The 26,763-nt window shown below is 43.2% G+C and overlaps 1 protein-coding gene across 4 annotated transcripts in view; it reads left to right on the forward strand.

Moving 5' to 3' along the window:
* CSMD1 (CUB and Sushi multiple domains 1) overlaps positions 1 to 26,763 on the forward strand; it is a 1,487,013-nt gene that overhangs the window by 288,187 nt on the left and 1,172,063 nt on the right. For all 4 annotated transcript variants that reach the window (XM_073219228.1, XM_073219229.1, XM_073219231.1 and 1 more), the window contains exon 2: positions 13,669 to 13,885. In XM_073219228.1, the coding sequence (XP_073075329.1) occupies positions 13,669 to 13,885 (217 nt within the window). The remainder of the gene's footprint in view (positions 1 to 13,668; positions 13,886 to 26,763) is intronic.

The raw sequence follows: 26,763 nt of genomic DNA on the forward strand, positions 1-26,763 counted from the left end.
AATGGGTTTTTAATTAAAGTCAGTAAATGTTCTCATTAGTTAAGGTCAAGTCCTTTAAGCTTCAAATCCGTAAAACAATAATACTTAACACTAGCACCCCAAAGTCTACCCATTTCATTCTTATTAGAATGCCAAGTAAAGATAAGCTGACACTAAAGCTGATCTGACCTGCACTACCCCGAAGCTCACCTCCCGGGCCTCATTGCCTCCTAGGCTTCCAGAACACTCTGCTCCCTGCCCGCCCCCTCGCCCTGCTCCCTGCGGACATCCACAGGAGGCCCTGTTCCCTTCCTTCTTTGCCCAAGGTCACCTTCTGTTCTACCTAATCACACTTCACCTCTATATCATTGGTACTCCATGATTCCTTTCACTGCCATACATTTTCTTTTCTTCCAATACATGTCTCCTCTCCTAACAGTATAATTTGTGTATTTGTGTAACTTGTGTATGATTTGTTCATTCTGGTTATTGCTTATCATCTCCCTCGGTACTCTGAGATGGGTCGCCAACGGGATGGGTCTCTGTCTTCCCTGATGGAACTGAAGGGACTAGAGTGGTGAGGGCAGCTGGCAGTCAGTGAATACTTGATGAATGACAGAAAACAAAACACTTTTCTACCATTCCTAATAAATGAAGTGGCTGAATTCTAATCCATATTTTGTTGTTGAAGGTCTTTGAGTAATTAGTTTTTATACATCGGTTTTAATATTACTATAAATATGAGTAGCTGTTGTGCTATTCTTACTAAAATGATGTTTCTAGGAAACATCACTTTGTGTCCTACTTAGCTTTTAAATTACTTAGACACTTCAACTAAATCAGTAAGGTGGTTATGTGTCATCTTTTCCTATAGCAAAATGCCACAACGTCACATACGTGTCAGTTGCTTGGCAAACAATTTAATTAACTCAACTATTTATTTCTTTGTAAAATGTTAATTGAAGCCAATATTACAATTTGAGTTTCTGTTTTGAATTCTTATGACTGACGATTTTACTTCAATTAAGAATGAAAAATAAGCCAGGGTCCATGTCTGTAGCTTCACATTTTCTTTCTGCTTAGACATTCCTTTTCCTTAGCACTCACTTCCTGTCCTTTGCTTTGCCCTTCCTCCTGGGGGTCACTTTCAGAGCCTCAGAGGGTAGATTGGAGACAGGAGGTCTGGTGGGACCTGAGAGCGGCCAGAATATTACCAGGAAAAGGGCTCCTGTTCCATTATAATTACAGAGAAAAGATTTGCAGGGGAAATGAAAACACAGTCATGAGAAAGGTAATTGTGTGCTACAGTTAAGGAAACACTTTGTGATGAAGTCAAAAGAATTAAAGCTCCGTCTTAGACAAAGTCCTTAGAATTGTAAAAGGAAGATGATCTGTATGTCTGCCTCCATGGACAAACTCCGTGAAGCTTTAGACAACATCGCAGGAGATGGGAGGCGGGGGTATGTACCACGCGCTTGTCTAGCCTCATTTTTAAGCAGCAATTCATTCTTTCTTATCCTAGAGAGTGAGTTCTGGTTGGTCCTATCAAGTCCACTTTCCACAGTCGCCTGGCTATATGCAGAGGGGCCCAGCTAACAAACCTTCCTACGTGAGTCATGGATAAATTGAGAAGTAAGGCAAAGAAGTAATCCTGAAGGGAGGTTGGCAGCCTTTATTACTCATTAAGCTACCCTTGAACATGAACTGGTATCTCCAGGCATTCCATCTTCCCAGGACGGAGCTCTTGAGTTAGACTGACATCCTCTTTCTCTCTCTGCGGATCCTTGGCAAGTCCCGGCTCTGTCCCTGGACGGCATGGAAGAATGCATGAATGCATGCCCCCTAAAGTGGGAGAGAGGAAGGAGCCCTCTTCCAAATGTCCACTTTCCCCTTCCCTACCCAGCAAGCAAATAGTGTCCTCTATCTCTGCTGGACTAGAGTGTGTGGAGGGTGGTATGCAGAGGCCAGGGGTGTTACAGGAACAGGCTTACATCCCCGTGGAAGGAGCGCATGTCAAAGAACTGTTTCTATCTTTTCCATTTGCATCGGTGTTCATTTGAGGTTTACTCAAGCTGCTCTCTGAACTGAATTTTGAGAAAAATTTCAGGTACATTGAGAGTCCTAGACCCACACTACCCAAAAATAATGGTTTAACGATAAGACAGCAGACCATGTGATAGGAAGCAGAAAATGCACCAGGTAAATACAGTATGAAATTGGCCTCCATCTGCAAAGGGAGGGGGGAAAATTGCTGACATTTCTTTTGGGATTCATTTTTGGACTAAGATGACTATAGTCAATTCATATGCAGAACTGACCTTAGCACTTGGGTATCAAAACCCTAATCATGATAAAATAAATGCAACTCAATCCTAAAATACCCTCAGTGACACACTTTGGAGAGAAAAGTGGCTACTGAAATGTTTTGGAATAATAATATGAAGAAATTAAGTCTTCCTTAGGATCCTCAAAGCACTACGCTTGATAAAGACCAGTTATTTGCAAATGCCTCGATTCAAATTCATAATGATACTTAGCATGCTTTGGAGATCCAAGGAAATGTGTTTGGAAATAGCTTTTCCTCCGATGTTGTCTTTTTGCCATTTGTGGTATGATTCTTTTCAGCCTGGGGCAGCTCAGCTACCCAAGTATCATATGAGGAGCAGGAACCCCTGCAGGAGACTTGACAGCAGAGAGTTGTTATCTAGGGCTATTTTAATGCATGTCATAAATCACAAAGAAAAGTTTCTATTTTCAAACAAATAGAACCAATCATGATCATGGGTTTCTAGACATCTATTTTAGACAGTCTGATGCTTGTAAATCTTTGCTTCATTTAAAACTCTGATTTTAGAACTTGCCTACAGAGGAAAATAGCATCATATGTATCCCTACAGTGACAGACAAGTTAGAATTATGAATTAAATCATCATAATGGGATTTTCAGTAATAGGAGTAAGATTCTACATTTCATGTGTTTTTGCTGCTGCATGGAGAATAACATCAGTTTCCAGACTTGTGTGCTCAATGTGGAACTTTTAATGTACTTGTTCATCAGTGAGAGTGGCTGCTCGCTCAGTCGCATGGTGGTCTGTGAATCAAATGATCCTTTTACCTCAGCTAGATTTTTGTAGATAAGAAAAGTCATCTGCCTCGTCTTTCAAACTGTCACGTGGTGTTATCTCTAGATAGTCTACCTGGGAAAGCTTTACCAAATGGCCTGCATTTGTGCTGAGGAAGCAGACAAGGGGTTTGTTTTTACGTCTAAGGGGTTTGTATCTCTCATAAAGCAGTCCTCGGGACACCGGGGTTGATCTGTTCTCAGCTAGGGGGTCATATTCATTCTCTCCTTTGGGCTGATGTGAATAAGCTAGACTCACAAGAAATGTCAGACTGTGTTTCACAGTTGTTCCTGGGCTCCAAATATCAGCAAGACTGGATTTAACTTTCTGTGTCATTTTTCCCAATCCCCCTTAGATTCTTACAGTTCTCTTGAACACTCCTTATCAATAGAACTTCTCAGTTTCTTAGGATTGGGAGTAGAATTTATCACTTCTTCCCCTGTCTCTCCTAATCTGCTCTATTAGTAGTTTAATTGAAGAATGATGTTAAAAAACTGACAATTCAAGTTCCTCCAGACTTGAACGTGGCTTCTTCAGCTGGTATTTTTCACTCTTCTTAACAAGTGACACTGAATTGATTGTACATCATCACGGCTAAACTGTATCAACTAACATGTTAGATTTTAAAAGCAGTATTTAAGGGAAACTTATTTTCCTACATTGATCCACCACCATTACATTGAGATCCTAATTTATGCTTCTTTCAGCTTTCTATGTATTAAAGCAGGAATATGAAATGATGTTCTTTCAAGTGTGGGATATAATTCAATTGTATTGATCCATAATGATGTTTCACCCCTGGGGATTTCATTAAGAGACAAATACCTGACATAACATTATGGATGTTCTGCAGTTTATGGAGAGAGAAAATTCTCTTAATTAAGAGTTTATACTGATTGACCAGAATAACTCACAGTATAGAAATACAGATTTGAAGTTTCTGAAAGAAAAGTCTCAAATTCAGTATCAGGCAAAAAGTCAGCTACTTAAAGAGCATCCACGTGGGGTCCTGGAATCGTGATAAAGTCGGGCTTGATTTGCTTGTTCCATGTTGTTTTGCTTAGTGATAGAACCAACTTCATCCAGGAACTCAAATAATTTGGCATTTGAAATCCTTCAATTTAAAGTACCTTTGTGTGTTCTGAGGGACCACATGTGCAAGGCGTCGAGCCAGCAGGGTGGCCAGGGGGGCATCTCTAGGAAGCAGGGGCTGCAGGGTAGAGACAGAGAAGGGGTGAGGTCACACCCATTACTCTTTCACTTGTAAAATTTTCTTACTTCAGGAGACTTTCTACTGAAGTATCTGTGGTAAAAAAAAAACTATGGCTTTCTTCATATGTTCTGATTGCTATTGCAAAGTACCATAGTCTAGTGGCTTATGAACAATAGAAATTTATTTCTCACAATTGTGGAGGCTGGATGTCTAAGCCTGAGCTGCCAGAAGATTCACTGTCTAGGGAAAAGCTGCCCCTGGCCCTCCATGTGCCCTCATGTGGAGAGGGGGCTGAAGTTCCCTGGGGTCTCTGCTACAAGGGCACTAACCCCATTCATGAGGGTGCCACCCATGTGATATAGTTACCCACCCAAAGCCCCACCTCCAAGCACCATTGCAGTGGGGATTGGGTTTCAGCATGAACCTGGGGCTCACAAACTTTCAGACCTTGGCAACAGCTGCTGTTCTATCTCTTTCCTGCTTCTACCTGTATTCCATGTGCTCTCATCACTACAACAACCTTGCAAAACAGTCACCATCCTCATTTCGCATCTGGGGAAACTGAGGCTAATATTGTCCAGGTGTTGTTCAATCCCAGTGCTCCTGGCTGGAAATGAATCAGTTTTTGTTTCATTTGATCCAGAGCTTAGTGCTCTGTGCCCCTACACTGTGCACAGAGTTCTTCCAGTGTATCTCTTCAGGGTGGGTAGACATCAAATGACTTTATTTCCATTAATGGGACAGTTTTCAGTCAATGGAAATATCATGGGACTGGAAGCAGCCACAGTTCCCCGCCCTGGGCGCAGTCACTGAGGAAGCCACACTGACATCAGAACCCTGAAGAACGCCTTGCCCTGAACCATGGCCCCTTTCTAGAACAGAAAGATAGAGAGGCCAACCTATAAAGGAGGATTTCAGAGGAGAAGAGCGAGCTAAGAATAAAGCAGGGGATATTTAAATTAGTCCAGGGGGCCATCAACAGGCTGCTACACAGGACTGAGATTACAGGATCCCTCATCTTGGAATTAGAAAGGCGATACCACACTCCGAATGTTCTAGATGATCACCGGGCTGAAGTATGGGATTGAAGTTTCCTTTGCATTTTTATGGATTCTTTACACCTGAGTGTGTATATAGATTTAGTTTATTACACCATCAGCATCTACCTCCTCCACATATGACCACCTCCCCCAGGTGCTTTCATAGTGGAACACTGAGTGACAGACACTACTGTAGGAAGGGGGACAGAAACAAGGCAGGTGGAATCCTCCTTCTTGGAAGGTTTATGTGTTAGAGTAAGTAAGTGAATGAAATAGTCTCACACATGGCAAATGCCACCAGGAAACAGAGCAGGTGCAGGATAGATGGGAAGATCTGGGAAGAGCATTCAGGGCGGATGGATTAGCATGTGCAAAAAGCCAGAGGTGGAGACAAGCTTCATTTATGCAAAGGAGGGAGAGAAGTGAAGCCGACCAAACCCACAGGTGGTATGATAACAGCCTTTAGTGGAATAAGGAAAGATCGTACTCTTCATATTTACATAGTCCAGTGAAGATCTCGTTGTCTTTGATGAGCACTGGGACGTGGGTATTCATGCCTCATTTGTGGTGTAAGGGGCTACCTGCATGGCCTGGCCCCTGCACCGTGGGGTCATGGTGGGGGGGGGCACATGTTTGGTATGTTTGGTCTTGTCTGGGCTCCTATACCTGTGGTTTTCCTACTTTCCATTTTTGCTCAGCTTGTCTGTAATCCCCCCAACCTGTTTGGGATTAACACTGACCCAAGCGCCCTGAGGCTATCAGCAGAGGAGCCCACAGTCAGTGACTCTTGACGCTGGGCCATCAGGTGCTTTAAAAAATTCCTTCAGGGCATGTTGTTCCTGGAAAATGCCTGAAGACTTTAATTTTGAAACACCTTCATCAAAGTCCTGGGAAGGACATTTTAAGTCATGATCCTTCTGCAATTAATCATTTTCCAAATAATGCAGACGCTGAGATAATCGATGAAACTGTAGAAGATAATGCACAGCCGAGCTTAATGCATATTTGATTTGTTTACTGCCTCAGAAAGTACTTATCTGATCAGGGAAACTTCCACTTCCATCAGTGAAATTTGAGGACTCCTGATATTTGAAATTCTGGATCCACTTAAAAGTATGGCATGCCCCTAAGCCATTAACGAGCCTGAGAAATTCCCGGGAAGGGCACAGGGGGCCTTTTTCTTTTACTTGAGAGTCACCACATTGTTAGATCCCACAGAGCAGGCAGCTTTCAGTCTTGTGGAAACCTACAGTGGACACTACAGACTTCCAAGGAAAGGTCAAAATAGGAGGAGCTTTGGAGGTCAAACGTCTAGTTGTAAAGAAGGAAAGATTCATTTGTGTAGAAATTTACATAAGATGTGAGAAATTTTTGTTTTCCCCGAGTGGATATCTAGCATAAATAGAGACTGCCCCTCAGTGTAATAAATATTAAAAAAAAAAACACACAACTGAATTGCTTGCTTTCAAAATAAACCAGTGTGATAATCTGGGCTTGTTGCAAACAGGATATAAGCTTGTTTACTTTTTATGTCTATTTATATTATCACAATCATGTTATCGCTTCTGTTCATACTGTTTTTAGGCAAAACTCTATTTACTCTTTTAAAGGGTATTAGGCCAGAGAGTGGGAAGGCAAGTGTATATTTCCCAGATCTTCTCATTTCCAGATTATTCCTCTGCAGTCCAGGCAATCATTGGTCATGTGAGTCGTTTCCTCCCTAGTAGAATCAGTACAGAGAACCCTTCCCTTGCACGGCTTCATGACATACTGAACAATATAGACCACATCTTTCTGGAGTCACTGAAAAAGCACACATCAAAATACCCCAGGTAGCAAAGTGTTTGCTCAGAGGCTTACCTGGCTATAAATCTTCATCGAATAATTATTATATCAGCTAGCAAAACAAAAGCTAAGTTGTTTCCCACCTCAGAGGCTGTGCAGGAGGTAATGAGGTAGCGTGTGCCACGGGCTTGGCAAATGAGTTTTCAAATATCTCATTCAACTCGTTTGCTCCATAAGAACGGGTCATCAGGTCCAGAACGGAAGAGACGATTTCAACAACTCCTGGAGTCGAGGGAGGCATTTGTTTATAATGCACTCATTCATCAAATGCTCACAGTGAACCAGGATGAAGCGCAGATGAATTGGTGCAACATGTATTTTCTTCTAAGAAATGAAAGGTATGTGCTAGGTAGTAGAACGAATTAGACAGCAAGAGTCAGGGGGGAGCTTATGAGCCTTCTCAGAATAAAGTTCAGCAGCAACAGGGAAAGGCAACACATCGTAGATCCACGTCTTACTGGCTCCCATCCCTGGGGGACCAGCAATAGACAATCAGAAACAAACTGCCCACGTGTTACATGTCAGATAACAACACCATCTTTAAAAGTGTGAAGTACAGGTCAGGAAGTGTTCAGTAAGGGGATAGCAATAATTATCTTTGGTAATGGGATTATAAGTGACATTCATATTTTTAAATGCTTCTTCATTTTTTTTTCCCCTGGGCATCTACCAGTTTTAAAAAAGGGCTGAAGTTCCTACCTATCTGTATTTCACCACAGTTGTATGGTGAGATCTAAGGTCTCAGTGCGATAGCCATTGGGATTTGATCACTACATGTAGCGGGGAAAGGATTGTGTCTCCACTGACACAGCTGTGATTTGGTTCGACAGTCTTTGGTGTCAAAGACCGTCCTTCATTTCTGGGAAGCTCTGGAACACCCCACTTCACTTCCACCTGTATTTCTATATCTACAAAATCATGTTGTGGGACAGCTGTCATGGCCGCTGAGATGATGTGTGAAAATGTACTTTGAAAACAGCCCCTCACTCCAAAAAGGATGAGACAGAATTAAAAAGATTGCTGGTGACCCTTTGTATTTGGTACTGTAGGATTTTAGGATCTCTACTGGGTAAAAATCTCTTACTAAATTAACTCTGTGGGGGCCCCTGGTACCCAATATTCTTCTGACTACTCCAGGTATGAACCAGATATTTCATAGGGTATAATTCAACTGCTTGAGGATGTAGATACTACTTCTGTGGTTTCCTAGCTTCCCTGGGATATAATTGATATATAATATTGTTAGACACCAATTTCTTGAAATCACAGCATATACTGAAATTTTCTGGTAGTTGTTTGCATAACAGCAAGTAAATGCTTATCCGTGTGTGCAATTTGGTGTGTATGTTTCTGTGCAATGTGCATTTATGGGACACATGCATTTTATATGTCTGTAAACATCGGCTTCCTTTTCCTAACATTGCCATTAATTTTTGGTTTGGAGGTAATTTCCAGCAGCAGTAGATGAAGAAAGAAAATCCTTAGAAATTTTCTTCAGTAACAACTGAGTTTTTCAATCCTGTAGAAAAGAAAAAACTTTTCACTAAGAGATTAAAATTACCACTGAAACACTGCAGATCACCTCATTGCCGTTAGGGAGTATAAATTACAAATGCATTTACAATAGATTCCTGTTGAGCAATATGTTAATGTATGATTATGCTTATCATACTTAAACATTTGTCCATTCATTGTTTTCAAGCTGAAATAATCTGCTTATTTTAAGTTGTTGTAAGGCTAACATTTAAATCAAACATTTAAATATTTCTTTAAAAAGCAAACATTTGTAGAATATTTGAGAGTTCTCTGTTTGCAGGCAAGTGTCCGTTAGAATATAAAAGCCAGGCTGGGGGATCATATCAGGAAGGTGGGCAAAAACATTTGCTGGGGACCTTGGCAGTTTGCTTGTGGTAGGTCTGTAGGCGAGTCCCATACTCTATATGCCAAGTGTGTACAAACTGAAAATGTATACAACAGGGTATAATCTCCATACATTCATCTGTGGCTTTATTTACTCAACTAAAAGTGCCTTTTTCCATTGAAGCAACCTTTTTTTCAGACATTCATTAACATGGTATGTGATAAGCTCTCATACTAATGAAGAAAGGGTGCTCTAAATTATTTGCATTTAATTATAATCAGTTTACATTTGGGGATTATCTATTTGGAGAATCATTTTAGTTTCAGTGTACATGGTGGTAGCCATTGTTTGTAAGTGTGTTAGGAAGCACACAGCTTATATAGCTCATGACGATGCTGACAGGCACAGCTTTAATGTAACTGGAGGAGGTGGCCTTCCATTCAGTGTTGGTGTAGATTTTGAATAAACGCTGCTCACTCAGAGAACTCTAGTCCAGTACGATTACATAGACAAATAATAGTTTTCATGGGGCGTGTGTGTGTTCTAAGTAAAATTCAAGATACTGTCATAGGTCAGAAGATACTGACTAAATTGCTGGCAAGTTCATGATTCTCTAGTGGGACCAAATATCTCTTAGAATAAAGCAGGTGGGGCTGTCACTTCTACAAAGAAAGGCCAGAGAAATCCGTTTTTGTTTTCTTTTAGCACAAAATGCTCTTTCCTCACCGCTCCAGGACGGGCCCACCCTGGAGAGGACGCGGTCAGGGCTGAGGAGCCACTCCCACTTTATGTTCCACTTGTTTCCCTACAATATTAGAGGAATCCCTCTGGGACCCAAATCTCCAGCTGCTTTTAGCCACTGAGTTTCAGTTACATTACCTTTTCCTCATTGACTTGTGAGGCTTATCTATTATATTATGAATGTGCCACAAATATATATATTGCAAATATATCCTATTTTTTGTATTTCCATTTCACTTTTTCTTCTATGATTATGACTTTTTTAAAGAAATGTGTTTGATTTAAAAAGTCTCTGCTTACCAGACAGGACGTGTTTTGTCGTTTTCCTTTGGAAGCATTACTGTTTTACATTTTCATGCTGAGGTCTGCAATTCATGTGAATTGAAATTTGTATACACTACGAGGCTGGGACCAACTGTATTTTTCCCATTTGGATAACCAACTGGCCCAGCACCTTTTATTGAAAAGACCGTCCTCTCAGTGTGGTGAAGGCCACCTTTGTTGTAAATCTAGTGTCTCCATCTCTGTGACCTAGTTTTGGGAGTTTTATTCTGTGCCATTGGTTACCTATCCAGGTGTGTGCCAATTAAACACTGATTGAATTACTGTAGCTTTGTAATAAGATGTGACATTAAGTAGCGTAAGATCTTATGTTTTTGTTCTCCTTCATGATTGTCTTGGATATTCTTGGCGCAGACCAACTACATCAGAATCTATCTCAGAGAATAGATGCTTTGAAGACTACTCAGTTGTTTGCAATCTGCAGCCAAGCCTGAGATTTTCTCCTCTCAGGGCTTTTGAGCAGGTCCCAGAGTTTCTAACAGGACGTATGGAAAAGTCTAGCTACTGAAAAAAATGCAACTCATTCTTCATAATGCACTGTGCTTAACTAATTGGGACCCAAGCACAGCCAAAATGTTATTCCTTGGAGAAAAATCTTAATATTTGATAATCTGGTTCACCGTGTTGGGTCTATAATAGTAACTACTTTCTAGCTGACACTTTTTTTCTGTTGAACTTATTTTTCTTTCCTCCAATTTATAATCAAGTTTTCACTTTTTTGATTTACTCTGAAGCAAGAATTGCTAGATAAACCGGAAAAGCTATTTTCTTTGAAGACCTTTCAAAACCCCACAGCTTTAATATCTACTTGTTACAGTGTTATTGTTAGATTTAAATTTAGTGGAAAATGGGCTTCTTATTAGTTCTTTGGTTTTAAACTCATAAATCCCTTTCATTAAATCTTTTTTATTAAGATTTCACAAACTCCCACCAGCATTTGATATTACTGGGAACGATTTGAGCACTCAGAGAGCTGCTATTGTGAAATACTTTTAAAAAAGCAAAAGGTAGTTGGAAATAATTTTCTGTTTGCTGTTCAACTGTAAAAGCTGGGATAACACTGGTATTCAAGTACTTATGCTACATGCCATAATCTGAATGTGCCCAGGTCCATCCAAAACCTTCTTAATACGCTAGTGTCAAAACATTTGAATGTACTTAAACATATTGGTGGGGGAAATGGCCAGATTAAGAAGGAATGAAACACTCCAAGCAGGTTTCAGAGCTCCTTAATAGCCAACCTCAAGTCAGTTAAATGTTAGCAGGATTTTGTGGGAGCTATTTTGTCCCCTCCCCTGGTGGTGATATTTACAGGTGAGATGATGACAGGGTGTCCCTTCGGAAGGTCCCAGTGACCTGTCTGTCCTGATCTTACCTCGTTTTCACTCAGTCTGGACCAGGCATGGCCATGGCAGGCATTCTGACTCAGAGGCCAGAGCAGGTCATCCCTGGAGGTTTACACACAGGAGGCAGTGGCGTGGGCAGAGGAACGCGGGGGAGCAGGTGAGCAAGGGGTCCTGGGTGATGTGGGATGAGGCGAGGCGGGAAGGTGAATTGACTGGTGAAGTTGGGAACGGGCGGATCGTTGAGTTTGTCCTGTGGTAGGAATATAATTGGTGGGTGCCTGGCTGCTCCTGATGTCCCAGATGCTGGCCTCTCAGCAGAAGATCCCTGTGGAATCCTGGGCCTGCAATTCATAAAACAGGCCCTGTTCCTTGGAAGTGCTCTTGAGATCTGAGGACTGTCAGAGAAGCCCAGTGTCAGAATCAATACCACAAAATGAGGAGCCAAGGGGTCAGGACCCCTCTGTGGGAACACTTCCCAGCCTGCTCAGGTGGTGGGAGGTGGCTCTGTGGTGCTCAACTGCCCCTCCTCCCATCCTCCCCCAATATCATGCAGTTACTTAGTTTCTGCCTGCACTTCCACAAGGGTGGGGATGGGCAGCAGGCTCGCCACACCATCCCACCAAGCAATGCTCAAGACACCAGCTGGTTGACCTCCGATTCGCTCCAATTATGACACTGTCTACCCAGAGATGACGTCATGTCCCACGGCTAAAGGGCTCAGCCCCCCAAGATGACCCTCCAGTTCAGATGCAAATCACAAGCCCAGGCTGTTATTTCACCTTCTAACCAACTGGCTATAATTTAGAGGTTCCTACGACCCCCTCCTTGGGTTAGATTCATTGCCAGAGGGATTCACAGAATCACTAGATAGAGGGGTTTATTACCAAGGATGTTAAGAGATCTGAGTAACCAGCCGGATGAAGTGATGCACAGGGCGACCTCTGGGGAAGGGGCTGCGCCCTCCCATCACCTTCACCTGCTGGCAGACCTGGGAGGCTGAGAACCTGTCCTGGGTTTGTGCTGAGGCTTCGCTGCTTAGGCATGAGTGATGGACTCGCTGGCCATTGGCTGACTCGGTCTCCAGCCCCTCTGCTCTCCCCAGAGGTCAGGGGCTGGGACAGAAAGTTCTCACCCTGCAACCAGCCCCCGACCTCAGGTGAGGGGACCATACTCACAGTGCTAACACAGCAGAAAGGGTTTTTCTTTGCTCCCATCACTTGGGAAATTCCAAGCATTTTAGGAATCCTGTGCCAAAGGAGTTGAAGACAAAATATGTAGTTCTTATAAATTAGGACATCACAGTTGGAGACCTGGAACACTAAAAGCAATCCTACTTGGGCCTAAGGGAAGTTAGAGGTAGGGCAGTGAGCGAAGTGTGGGCTGTGCCCTTGAGCTGCCCAGGGAAGCCAGACCTTTCCTTTGGGGGGCTCCATCCCTGGGGTGCGCTCTCCCTTCCCCATCCAGCAAACCTCACCCACGTGGACAGGAAGATTGGAGAGAGCAGGTCCCTTCCTTGGCTGGGCTGCTCCTTCGTGTTTGCAAAATTTAATTATCTTATCGCATAACTTTTAGTCTCCTCTGGATAAGACTCCTGTGGTTTGGTTTTGTTCTTCTGTTTTGTGGGACCGTCGCTAAAGCAGGTGCAGGCAGGTAGTCTGAATATAGAGTGTGGTTTTCCCTCACTATTCTCATTACCTCGGAGCACAGCCATGTGGATATACCATTACAAGTGTGTGTGTGTGTGCATGTGTGTGTGTGTGCATGTGTGTGTGTGCATGTGTGTGCGCACATACACATTATAACTTTATAATGATTATTTTATCTGTCAGTTGGTTTCCCCCAGTGAGGAACTAGTGTGTGGCGTGTTTCCACATGATCCTATATAGATGATCAACATCAAATTTGTTTCACAAATATGAGCATCTGGTATCATGAACCTGTATTTGAGAGTGACAGAAAAAAATGTCCCCAAATTTCTAATAGTATGAGTTCCCAAATGTTGTATATTTTCCCTCTTCTTCCTCTTTGTTAAAAAAATGATTCTTGATCTTTTATTCCTGGAGAACAAACACTGTTGCAATTTACCACTCAATGTATGTGCATGAAGGAAATATTTTTTAAATCACAGATTAGAGATAGGCTAAATTAATATGCTTTTTCTTTGCGTTTTCTTTTTCAGGGCAGACCTGTGGGGGCTTGGTGCAGGGTCCTAACGGCACCATCGAGAGCCCGGGCTTTCCGCACGGCTACCCCAACTACGCCAACTGCACCTGGATCGTCATCACAGGAGAGCGCAACCGGATACAGCTGTCCTTCCACACCTTTGCTCTGGAAGAGGATTTTGATATTTTGTCGGTCTACGATGGACAGCTCCAGCAAGGGAACCTGAAAGTGAGGTAAGGCGTCGGCTTCCCTTATTACACACCAGGTAGCACTGGTGGACGTACTCAGATTCCAAAACTGAATTGGAAGTCGTATTTGCATTTAATTATCAGAAAAGAAAATTTCAGTTACTCTTTAAGAAAATGTAAAGACTGTACTCTTGTGCCCAAGGGTTTCAATGCTTAGAAGCATAACTTCTGTTGAAAGCAAACATCAACTTTATTTTCAGACATCAGATTTTTCATCTGTAAAACCATGTTGTCAAGGTAATTTAGTAAAGTTATAATATGTCATTGTTTTTAAGCAATTGTCGGTTTGGGAGAAAAAGCACAAAGATAAATCCATGAGTACAATTCAGAGACTAACAAAAGAAACCTTTATATTATCAGAAAATACACTCAATAAAAAGAACATAGGAGGTGGGTGAGGTAAAAGCATGAAAGAATATCATACTCTTTGGAGAATTTTTGGTTGGTGCAATCATTATATATTACATTTCCCATCAGTTTTCTACTTTGGGCTATGATTTTTTATCCTAAAGAAAAAATTTCCTGGGGTGACTTTAAGTTACATTTTTCATGAATAAACAAGCAAAAAATTGTACCTATACAACTATATCCAGTTATTTTTTTAATTTGGCAAAGGAAAGAGAAATATCACTTTCAAAAAAAGTGGAATTTCTTAGCTAAACTGATGAAAATATTGGAATATACATACATATATGGTAAGTAAGTCTTCATCTGATGTTTTTAAAGTTCTGCATTGATTAGGGATTGTTGGATATATATTGAGTCTTGTAGAAAATTGTAAGCAGGAGAAATTATACTGCTTAGATAAATAAAATGATATTGATGCTAATGTGAGCAGTACTGTACATGGGTTATACACTTTCTTTTTGATTTTGTGGATTAAGAAAAATTTCTAACTACAAAAAGGTACAATTATATTTGCACAAGTAGTTTATTAACCATGTAGGGAATATGTGAAGTGTGTATATATATATATATATATTAATATATTTCAAATATTTTATTTTTACTTTCTTTGTAACTTTTCAAATGTAAACAACCTTCTTTCTAGGTCCTTTAGAACATCTGCTGTCTGTTTTTAAAAACAGTTTTCCATTTGCCCCATCATACGCTGCACATGGCCACCTTCTTTATGGATTAGTTACCCAGCCTCCTTTCTTTATGTCTAAGGTGTATGTTCCTATGGTTGGGTGTTTGGTCAAAATACTTATATGCACTGTTCTTGCTAATTTGATGCAATATTTCATATCCTCTTTCTTGGTCTTCTCAATATTAGTTATTTGTTAGTTTTTATTCCAAATCAATGATGCTACTAAGGAACAGTGGTATGTTGTAGTAATAGAAACAATTACAATAGAAACTGCTAAGAGGTATGACAAAAAACAAGATAATTCACTTTATTAAAATATCGAAGCCTGTACTTCATGTGAAAAGTAATTCTCTTTCCATTAAAAATAATGACTAGTAAACATGTAGTCTTAAAAAACATTCCTCAGTCCATATTTCCATTTCCTGTAATTCTATTATAATAATTCTATTCTAAAGGAAACCTGTCTTATATGTTAATTTTATCAACTACTGTTCTCTAGTTCTTAAGGCAATATTATGATAATTTTATATGTTAAAAACTATAAGGTCTAGAAAGCAGCCCCCTGCCATCTTCTGTATTAGTACAGGATCAGCGGTGGAAATACTAAGGTTACAGCAATTAGAGTCATTGTATTTCCCTTTGAGGTTCCAGTGAGTAGTATGTAAATTGTATCTGCCCCTCAGAGAGCTTGATAAATATTGGTGAGTTACACGAATGGCATCATGATTCTTCTGTCCACTTAGATATTTTTACTAGAGGAAGTACGGAAGGCTGATAAGAAGGAGACTGCTTGGGGCCACATAAATTACTGTTACCTACAGTTTTTCACTTGAGACAGAGAACACGTACATTATATTTCTGCCCATTCCTTGTCCTTAAGGTAAAGGAGATGCTTTCTCTGTATCAAATTATATCTTTTTTCTCCAGTCTCCATGGTTCAAATGTCTTTTTGAGTGGACATTCTGTGAGGGCTTGGTCACGATTCTGAGGACAGAAATCCCTATTCTAGTTATCTTAACACAGAGGCGAAACCTCAGAAACAGAATTCCTCCAACAGCTACTAAGTGCCCTGGTCTTCACGTACATAAAATTTTGAATAATCAATGATGTGAAATAGGAAGATGAATATTTTAGGGCAAACACATGAAGAGGCTGCAAAATTTCAACATTAGTTATTGAACCAACTAGTTATAAGTATTATGAAATTCTAATTATAGGGTGAGGGGAGGCAGTAATGCTATTTGTTTCCCCTTATATCTTGGAACAGTTGTTTATTTCTCAAACACAATTAACTCACAGCACTGAAAGTGGCTCTTAAATTCAAAGTCAGGACACGCTTGTGAGGTGTTGGATGTCTGAGCTGCTGATCACTAGGCTGTCAGAAAAGTTCTTCCGTAGAGCAAAGTTAGCTCTTTCCTTGGGGCACAGAAGCTGGGGTTTAGTAGCTTTAAATGGGCACTAACCAAAAAGTAGTTGTTTTGTGAACAACTTGAGAATTTTATTATAAAGAGCTTTCTTTTATTTAACCACAGTCAAGGATTTTTTTTTTCCTCAGGAACCTGAGATTTAGATTTAATTCCCAACTAACAAAACATAGAATCTGGAGGTTAGGTTTATCAGTGTTTAACTTTAGTGAAGACTATATTATTTACCTGTGCAAAAAAAAAAAAATTCTTTAAAGAAGGAAAGTACAATTTATGCTATCATCTTGGATTATTTATGTAATACAACTACACAAACACATACATGACTTGAGTGTCCATCAGTACATTAAATTCTAGCATTTACGTGTGGAGGAGTAAATTAAGGCTCCTCTTAAGTGTAAGGCAAGAGGTTTGACTCCAAATGAGAATGAAGAACCTGCCCTTTGAGTTCCCTAGAAGGAAAACCGTAGCTCCAAATGGCTTCTTAGGACTTGTCATTTCTATTCCTGGTTTTTAAATCTGGTCTTTATTGGCTCAGAACCTCCTGTTGCTTCTCAGATGCCCACAGACATGCGGCCACATCATCAGAGACCCCAAGCTTCCTTGTGGCAGTGCCACCTCATTAACCACAACCTGTTTGGAGCCCCGCACCCTCCCCGTGCAGGTGCCCAGCCACAGCAGGCGGCTTTCTGGTTCATCTTAGACTGTAGCTCTGCCGCCTCCCACCTGGTCGCCAGCCGCAGCCCTGCCTCCCTGCACGCTGCCCACGAGACCCCCGTTTCTGGTTTTTCTTAGACATGACTTACAGTGAGTGACCCGCATGTTCCAGCAACCCTACAGCCCTGCTCCGGAGTGCGTTTCTGGCCTGGGCGGGTTTGGTGCACTTTGTGCTCGAGCCCATGGGGCTGCTGGAGCAGGTACCCTAGACGGGGCCTGGGAAATGACAGACTTGACCATGCCCAGCCTGGAGGCCCAAAGGCCCACACCCAGGTGCAGGCAGCAGCAGTGTCTGGGGAGGAGCTGCCCCTGGGTCATAGCTGACTTCTCTGGCTGTGTCCTCGCATGGTGGGAGGGGTGCACAGGCTCTGGGAGTCCTTTCATAGGGGCACTGTTCCCACTCAGGAGAGCTCCCCCTCATGGGCCCATCACCTCCCCAGGGCCCCACCTCCTGCACCAGCACCCTGGGGACTAGGCTTCATCATCATCAGAGTTGGCGGGAACACACACACACACACACATGTTCAGTCTGTGGCATTTGTGCTCAGCCACGTGGATCCACGCGGGATCCCGTGGCCTGACCTCATGAGGGAAAATGCTAATCACGTCTAGATGACATCCAACTTTAAAAACCCAGCTCATAGTGTATCTATCTTGGTAAAATTTCCCTGTGCACCCCGAGTTAAAAAACAACAAGCAAAGAAAGTTCTTTTTTCCCCAAACTCCTTTAGCACTTGGCACTCACATAGGCCAGCTGCCAAGTTGACCCTTGTTGGGGGTTTGTGTATCTTTGTGTTCTTGTGTCAGATACAACAGATATCCTCTGAGGCCAAGAAATATGCCACGACTGCCTTCTTTTGTGTTGACTAGATATGTCGACTGTACAATAGTAAGTCCTCATGGGTCATTTTGATTTCAGATGGTCCTGATCAGGGCCAGGCCTCCCTGTCTTCTCTGCTACAAGTAATGTGACGGAGTATGACTCTTCCTCTGGGTGAGCACAAGTTACTTGTCCAAAGTAGTGACAGCCATCCAGTAGATGTTTTCTGAATTTGAAGTAATGTTTATTTGTCCCCAAATCAGAAAATAAAAAATAAATGAAGTTGACATCAATTTCCAGGTCTGGTAACATTATAAAGTCAAACTTGAAAAGGAAATCTCATTATAACCTTAAAAAGTGAGTAAGAGGTTGCCTGTCGAGGACATTCGGGTCACCAAATATGGGAAGTCAGCTTGTATTGCTCCGTGATGGTTGTAGAAGGCAAGGTCAAGGCCAAGAGCTTTGGCAGTGGTCTTGATTATTTCTCTAATTCTTGCAAGCTCACCCTGAGTTACCTGCGATGATGGTTATGGCGAAGTGAGAGATGAATGTGGTGGGGGCGTTAAAATCAGAAAATCATGAATAAGTGTAGCTAAAATATCACATTTTATCCAATAATTTTTTTCTAAATTGTCAGAATGTGTTTAAATGTATTAAACATTAAGAAAACCATATGACATTAACTATATTTGGTGATGTTTGGAACTTGAGAATGTCTAAAGCCTAGGAAGAGGTTTCAGTTGCATTTGGGTTATTTTAGACCGGAGCTCGAGTGGTTTCTGAACTCTGCCTTACTGTCCCCCATTGCTGGTATGAGGTCCTGAGCGAGCCACTCATGGATCAATGGTCAGATAAACACAAAGCATCATTTTATTTTTAGCTTGGCAGGTGACTGATGCCCCAGTGAAGACTCTGATACACATAGGGTACAGTGTGCATGGAAGTTTCCATAGGCACTGGACTGTCATATGAACACCAGACACATACCTTGACATTGCATTTAGCCAGCCACATGGTCTGGACTGGCAGGAGTGAGCAGCCTGACAGGCCGGACCAGGGCCTGGAGGGCCCCAGAGAGGTGGGCCTTCCAGCCTGAGTGAGGAAGGAACCGGGGAGCCCACTGCAGGGGAGGATGTCTCCAGCTGTCAGCATGCAGTCCCTGCTTAGGGGGACCGAGTAAACAAGGCGTCCTACTCAGTGAGCACCCCGCAGAGGAGCCGAGGAGACAGCAGTGATATTAGGACTTCTCATGTCCCCCTACCATGTCCCCATAATTACATGACTGTCAAGCCATTCTCACCACTCTGCACACACATGGTGACATGATGGAGTGAACCATCTTCCGAATTTACTTTTTCAACATGTGCTTTAAATGAGCAGATCATAGACAAGGTTAGTGGTTGTTTGGTAAGGTTAATTTTTTTAAGTTGATTATCTGCAGATGGCTAATGTGAAGATACATACAAACACACACACATGTTATATAAATGGAAATATATGTATTATTTATATATGGAAATTTAAATATGGGTGTGTGTGTGTGTATGTGTGCATGTGTGTGTGTATAAAAGCCCCACCACCACCCAGTAATTTTAACATGTAGCTTTTGTTGAGAACAACTGTATTTGTTTTCTTAAAACTCATATTACACAAAAATGATTAAACTGCTAGTAATGAGAAATCCTGCAGAGGACATTTAAACCATTAAGGGAGCCATGCAGAATACATTTGCAGCACTGCAGGCGCGTTTTAGCATCCCTTTGAATTCTGACCACCGCCTCTTCCTGCTCTGGTCATGGTTTCTGCAGTAACCAAAACTGACGATTCATTTCAGTATCCTGACAGTTTTGCAAGGAGCAAACATATTTACCTGGGCAGAGAAGTCTTCTGGATAGTCATGAATATGTGTGGAAAATTCTCAGAAAGCTCTCAACTCCTGGAACACTGCTTGGATAGATGCAGAAGGAAGGGCTTTCAGAATTTCAAAGAGAAGAGATAAATAAGAATAACACATGATTTAGTATTTTTCAGCAAAGGGATTTTGATAAAATGGAAACCCGAATGTAGACACAATTTCATAAATAGTAGTAGCTCATAATAAACACCACCAGTGGAGTTCTAGGTGGTGGTGGGGTCCCAAGAACCCCTTCCTTATATGTAATTGCGCTGCCCTGTAGTGACTTGAAGATACTGTGAAGGGGGAACAGGGCGGCCTCCAGCCTGAGCGCTCCCAGGGGATTTCCTGCATAACTTCTCAGAAAATGTTGCCTTAATCCAGAAACAGCAGGAGTGCTTCATGTCCAGGGCAGGCCTGCCGTGGGGGGGGTGGGGTGGCAGGGGGGCTGTCTTTGGGATTCTTGCAGAGCCACTGTTCACTATGTCTATGTCTATTTTTACTCTATCTAGATGTTTCCCCCTCTTATCTCTCTCCATCTTTAGCTATCTCTGCATCACTTTTCATCTCTGTCTCTGTCTTTCTCTCTGTATGTATACATACATCAGCGTCTCTCAGGGCCCAGTGATTTTGTGCCCCAGGGGATATTTGGCAATGTTGGGAGAGATTCTGGTGGTCACATGGCACCGGGCTCTACCTGAATGTGGCAGGTACAATACAGAGATGCTGACAGATGTGCAGGATAGCCCCACATGACAGAGAATTGTTTGTCACAAAATGTCATTGGTGCCAAGGATGAAAACCCCTGATTTATAGCAATAAGCCCCCTATATGAAACCATCTATAAAATCCGTCTATAGCTATAACCATCTGATCTGTAGCTGTGCCTGTCTCTCTACACTGTTTTTCTGTCCACGGAACCAAGCTGGTAGAGGTACCATAGGACACAGGAAGCCTGCGAGGCAGCTCCATCTTGGCTCTGCGCAGGTAGCCAGGCAGCCGGACTAAGAGAACCGAACAGAAATGATGGTGTCGTTTGCAGGATTATGTCATCAAGGAAATGGGATTTCCCCAGTATTAGGCATAATCAGATTTCACCAAGAATCATCTCTACATTCTCTCCCAAAAGAAAATAAAATTATTATTTTTTTAGTCCTTGGTTTCTGGGAAAGGGAACATAACTTGTCAAAAAGTCAGTAATATATTGATTTTTGTTCTTCATGATAATGAATCTGCAAAAATAGTTTTTTCAAATGGCTCACTGGGAAGCTATCCATGTGAATAAACAATAAAGAACTGGAAATCATTAGATTTCTTAAAATTTCCAAGATTTTAAATCGGCTTCATGTGGGCAACTGGATTTATAGTTGAATTTCAAGTTTAAGATTTACTTTTTCCCTCCTTTCCCTGTTTTAATAAATATTTGGATTGCAGAGCCCCCAGAGCCCTCAAGCCCTTAGAACACACTGAACAAATGAGTCCTAATTGATTAAATGTACCTTAATTGTTTACAAAATAATTTTTAAATGAATGAATGCTATATACAACGTGTTAGTTACATACTCTGAATTCACAAAATTGATTTTTAAAAAGGGATAGAAAATTACTTAGAGCCTAAAACAATTTCTTTCTTTTACTTTTATAAACACAGTCACTCTCCCTTTGCATGTAAACAGGATTTACTTTATATCTGAATGTACTAAAAACAATCCAAAAGGCAAATGATCTGCCTTGGAAGGAGTCGTGTTTCAAACTTGTGGTATGTTTCTGTTTTCCTGAAGTAAGTGTGATACTTAGACATAAATTTGTGCATGTAGTGAGCCAATATTATTATAAATTACAATTGTGTAAGCAATTAAGAGTATTTATAGTATATACTGACTTTAAATTTAGAAAATTCTTTCAAATAAGGCTTCCTGGAGCAGAAAGAAGCATGGGCCACTCTTTCCTAAACCTCAGTGTTCTAGCTGGCATCTCCCTGGGGTCCCTCACAGACCCCGAGGGATTCACTCGGGCAGAATTCTGCTCACAGCTTCCAGGGCTGAAACGTAAGTGAAAAAAGCCTTCCTGTATTTTCTTCGGGGCATCCTCGCCCCAGAGGGTATGACAGGCCGGGAGGGTCTTTCGGGAGCAGGGGAGCGAAGCTGCCGGGCTGACTCTTCAGGACAGAGCTGGTGTGCTGGGCTGCTCACCTTGCCCGGGGTCATCCACCCGACTGGGTCCCTCGGCTTCCTGCCCTGAGCTCAGCAGTGCTGTGACATTAGGATCAGACAATTTGCTCTCTGACCCTTCTGCTCAGCACAACGTTCCAAGCTCAACAATTGCTTGGAAACAAACAGAAGTGGTAGGGTTACGGATGCAGCCTGACTACGCCTCACTTCCATATCCTTTTTCCCGTTAAAATCACTAGTACAAAAACCCCACCTGTGCACCTGCCTCCCTACCCCAAGGCAATGGTTCCACAAGGAACAGGGCCTCTTCCACGTGAGAGGGAAAACCCGAGGGTGAGCAGGGAAGAGGGAAATGAATGCTCCATACAATCTGCAACCCTTCAGCCAAAAGACGAAGACTGCCTCCAGGAACACCTTGGCCTTCTAGAAGTTTCAGAAATGTCTTCCTAAAGGACGCAGCTTCTCCATTTCCCATACATGATGAATGGGCCCCTCATGACACTTTTCTCATCATGTCAGTTCTTACAGGTCCTGATCATGTACGGAGCTTGTCCTGAATACAATAGACATAAATCACAATCTTTTCTTAGGTTTATTGGTTTTCACGCCCTACGTGGCCATGCATCAGATAATATTTTTTTGTATGAGATATTTCCAAAAAGCAAATGCTTAGTGCATAGTGTTATACCCATTGTCTAAGAGAGTCAGGCAACCACCTGTAGAGAACAATAGCGGCGGTGGAAGGCAATGGTCCAGAATTTACAAAGGTGGTAGTTGGGAATTTTTACTATCCTCATACTCATAAATCATGCTGAATAAAACCACCCTTTAAAAGGACACCCCCAAAGAGTTAACTACCTCTGAATGCAATGTATACCACTACCACAGCGATGCTGAAAGGGTGTTAAATTTAAGCTTCACATTGGGACTGTACCTTGTATTTGAGACTTTACAGTGTAGCATACTAAATGTATGTCATGGCTTAGGAGACAGTATTGTGCATATGTTTTAAATGGATGATGCCGGATGGATCCTATAGTCTGTACAGATGGTGTGGGTGGGGCCGTCTTCGTTCCTGATGTTCTGAGTAGCGGGCACTCTTGTGCATCTCCAATCAAAGGGCCGAGCCAACGCACAGCGTTTCTGAGAAAAGCTTTGGGCCCAGGGCCCTAAAAGGGCGCAGCTGAGAAGGCTGAGGGGCACGGGGACACAGCTGTGTTGGGCCAGCCCTTGGGGGGTGGCGGGCAGGCCGCGGTGAGCAGCGCACGTGCGGGCGGGGACTGCGCTGTCCAGGCTCCCCGCCCCCCCGCCCCTGCCCGCGGCGCGCAGGCGTCCCGGGCCCCCACGGAGGACCGCTGTGCGCTCCCGGCGGCCGAGGGGCTCCCCGCCCCTGTCGCTAGGCGGCCCGAGCGGAGATGAAGCGGCGACGGGGCCCTCGTGCGCGCGGCGTCGGTGCCGCGGAGGCCCAGGCGCCTCGTCCTCCACGGGCCATGTCAGCGCGCGCCCCGCCCCTCCCCGCTGGCCCCGCCCTCCCCGCGGGGCCGGAAGCCCGGGGCGGGGCGCGGGAACGGCGGCCCCACGTGCGGCCCGGGAACGTGCCCCGCGTGCGGCCTGGAGGTCGGGCGGAGGGCGGAGCGCGGAGGCCGTCGAGCGGCGGCGGCGCCGGAGACCTGCGGTCCCAGGACGCCCGGGGCGCCCGCGGTAAGTGCCGGCGGCGGGGACTCCTCGCGGGCTATTCGGGCGCCGCGGGCTGGGGGGCGCCGGCCCTTCTGGAGGCCGAGCCGGGCGGGCTGGGAGCGGGGGGCCTGACCGGGCCTGGGGACGAGCAGAGAGGGGGCCGGGGGCGGTGGGCGCGCCGGGGAGCGCGGCGGGCACGGGCCGCAGCCTCTGCCCCTCGCAGCCCCCGGGCGGCGCTGTCGGAAGGAACAGGGGCCCCGACAGGCGCCCGGCGCGCCGAACCAGACCCTCCTCGGGTCCCGTTAGCTCAGCTGGGAGCCTTCCAGGAGGGCGCCCCGTCCGGGCTGTGTGTGGCGCTGAAATGGGGTGCTTGCTACGTCCAGTGCATGTATATGCTGTGGGGCCCCTTACAGGAGAGCGGCCTGCGTGCTCATTAGGCGGGGGATGGGCCAGGTATTTCTGGAATGTGCTGTTTGGGTTCCCGGGATTGGAACTCTGGTTTGTCAGTAGCCCACTTTATATAGGAAATATTCTAGATTTTTTAATGCAAGGGTTGGAGACACTATTTTAAAAACTAGATTGACAGACAAATCCTTTCACTTTACTATTTCTCACTTCTTTGAAGTATACTTGATAATGAGTTGTATATACTGAAAACTTAAAACTCAGCTAAGTTTCACCTCCAGCCATGAAATGTCACCACCACTAAGGGAACGTGTTCCAGTTACTGTAGAAGCGTCGCGGAGCCCCTTGGTAGTCCATCCATCCTTCTTCCTCGCCGCTGTTTCTAGGCAACCGCTAATCCCTTTTGTCACTCTGGATTAGTTTGCATCTTGTAGAACTCCATTTGTGGGAAGTTTACATTTTCTGTGATTTTTTTTTTTTATAAATGTAATTATATGCCATGTATTCTTTTTTGCCCAGCCTTTTTTGCTCAGCGTGATGGTTTTTGAACTTCATCCCCATTTCTTGTTATAACAATAGTGCATTATTTTTATTGCCAAGTAGTAGTGCATTGTATGGACGTGCCACCGTTTGGTTGACCACTTCCCGATGGATACTGGGTTTCTCCCCTCCTTTTTCAACTATTAGAAATAAATTTCCTGTGATCGTTCGTATAAAAATCTGTGCCTGGAGAAATGTTAAATTTCTTCTGCGCAAACACCTAGGAATGGAATGGACAGGTCAGAAGGTAGGTTTATGTTTACATCTTGGAAGAATGGCCAAAATAGGCTGTACCTGTGGGCTGTACCATTGTACATCCCCATAGGCAGCTGTGAATTCCAGTTGCTGCACATCTTTGCCTGTATTAGTTGTGTGTAGCATTTTCGATGTTGGTCACTCTAACAGGTGTGAGAGTGTTACCTTATCATGGGTTTCAGTTTCCCTCAGGACTAATGATGTATCTTTTCACGTGCTTATTAGCCATTGAAATATCTTCCTTGTGAAGTGTCTGTTAAAATCACCCACTGATAGGTGATATAATTTCTCCCAGATTCATTCTCTTAATGGTGTATTTTGAACGACAAGTATTTTTAATCTTGATAAGATCCAATTTATCTAGTTTTCATTTGTGGTTTATGATTTTGTGGAAAGTGTAGGAAATGTTTGCATATTGAAATATCACAAATTTTTCTCTCCTTCTAAAAGTTTAATGGCTTAGCTCCTCAGTGGAAGTCTGGGATCCATTTTGAGTTAGGTTGCATATGTGAGGGTTTAAATTCAAAGGGAGTATTTGGTGTTCCAACATCACATGTTAAAAACACTATGATTTTTATAAAGTTGATTTTTTCTGTATGATACTAGTAAGGATTGCTACCCACTTTTTAAAAATTTAGCTGGTCCAACAGATTTTTCTGAAAAGATTTGATTTGCCTCATTGAATTGACTTGGTACCATTGTCAAAAGTCAGTTTCTTATAAAGATGATAAATGTGAGAGACTATTTTGGGACTATTTTGTTTCATTGATCTGTCTCACATTGCAATATATTAATAGTCTATATTATTATAGTTGCACAAGTAAGCCTTGAAATCATGTACAGGAAGTACTCCAACTTTGTTCTTTTTAAAAATTGGTTTGCTTATCCAGGTCCTTTGAATTTCATGCAGTCATTTAGAATCAGCTTGTCATTTTCTGTAAAAATTCCCTGGAGATTTTGTTTGGGATTGCCTTGAATCTACAAATTTGGGATGAAGTGCCATTTTAGCAGGAGTCTTTTAATATATGAATATATATAAAACGAACATCTACTTAGGTTTTTTTTAAGTTTCTGTCAAAAATATTAGATTTGGTCCTACTTTTAGTATTTTGTTGCTGTTGTAAATGTGGTTGTTTTTTAAGAAACATTTTTGTTTGCTGATGATATATAAAGATACAATTGCTTTTTTTTTTGTTGTTAACTTTTTATCCCGACCTTCCTAAATTCAATGATTAGTTCTCATGGGTATTTTGAAGTCTCCCTGTATGTTTTTTTATGTAAACAGTCATACCACTTGCAGAGGGGAGCCCTGCTCCCTCCCTTTGGCCTTTTATGCCTTTGGGGGGCGCTGTGGGCTTGGAGGGGCCGTCAGCACAGAGCTGCACCCAGGCCGTGGAAGTGGGCGTGTTTGCTATGGCTCTAGACAGGGGGCAGCGGTGATGCTCACAGAGGGGTCACTTGTGCTGCTTACCGGTGTACCCCCTCTCTCCTCTAGATCTGCCTGCTCCCCTCTGCTTTGTGATGCCGAGCGGTGCCCCCTGTACAAGGCCGGCAGGCTGTCCTGGCCGTGCTGGGCACTCAGGAGTAAGGCACATTGCGACTGGTCCCTGGGTGCCCAGAGCATCCTGCCTCAGTGTCCTGAGGCTGCCAGTGCTGTGCAAAGCAGTGGGGTGGCGGCCCCCATAGAGTTTGGCCAGCACCCCGGGGTGGCCTGCTGGAGGTCTCCGCAGCTGGGGGGGCAGGTGCCACCCTGTCTGGCAGCCCTGAGCTGTGGCGCCTCCCCACTCTTCCGTGTCAGATGGGCCCCAGGTGCTCCCTGCCTGGCAGGTTCTGAAGCTCAGCTTCCGGGAGGTCCTCTCCATTTCTTCAG

Source organism: Manis javanica, chromosome 12 (assembly GCF_040802235.1).
Source record: "Manis javanica isolate MJ-LG chromosome 12, MJ_LKY, whole genome shotgun sequence".
Taxonomy (NCBI): domain Eukaryota; kingdom Metazoa; phylum Chordata; class Mammalia; order Pholidota; family Manidae; genus Manis; species Manis javanica.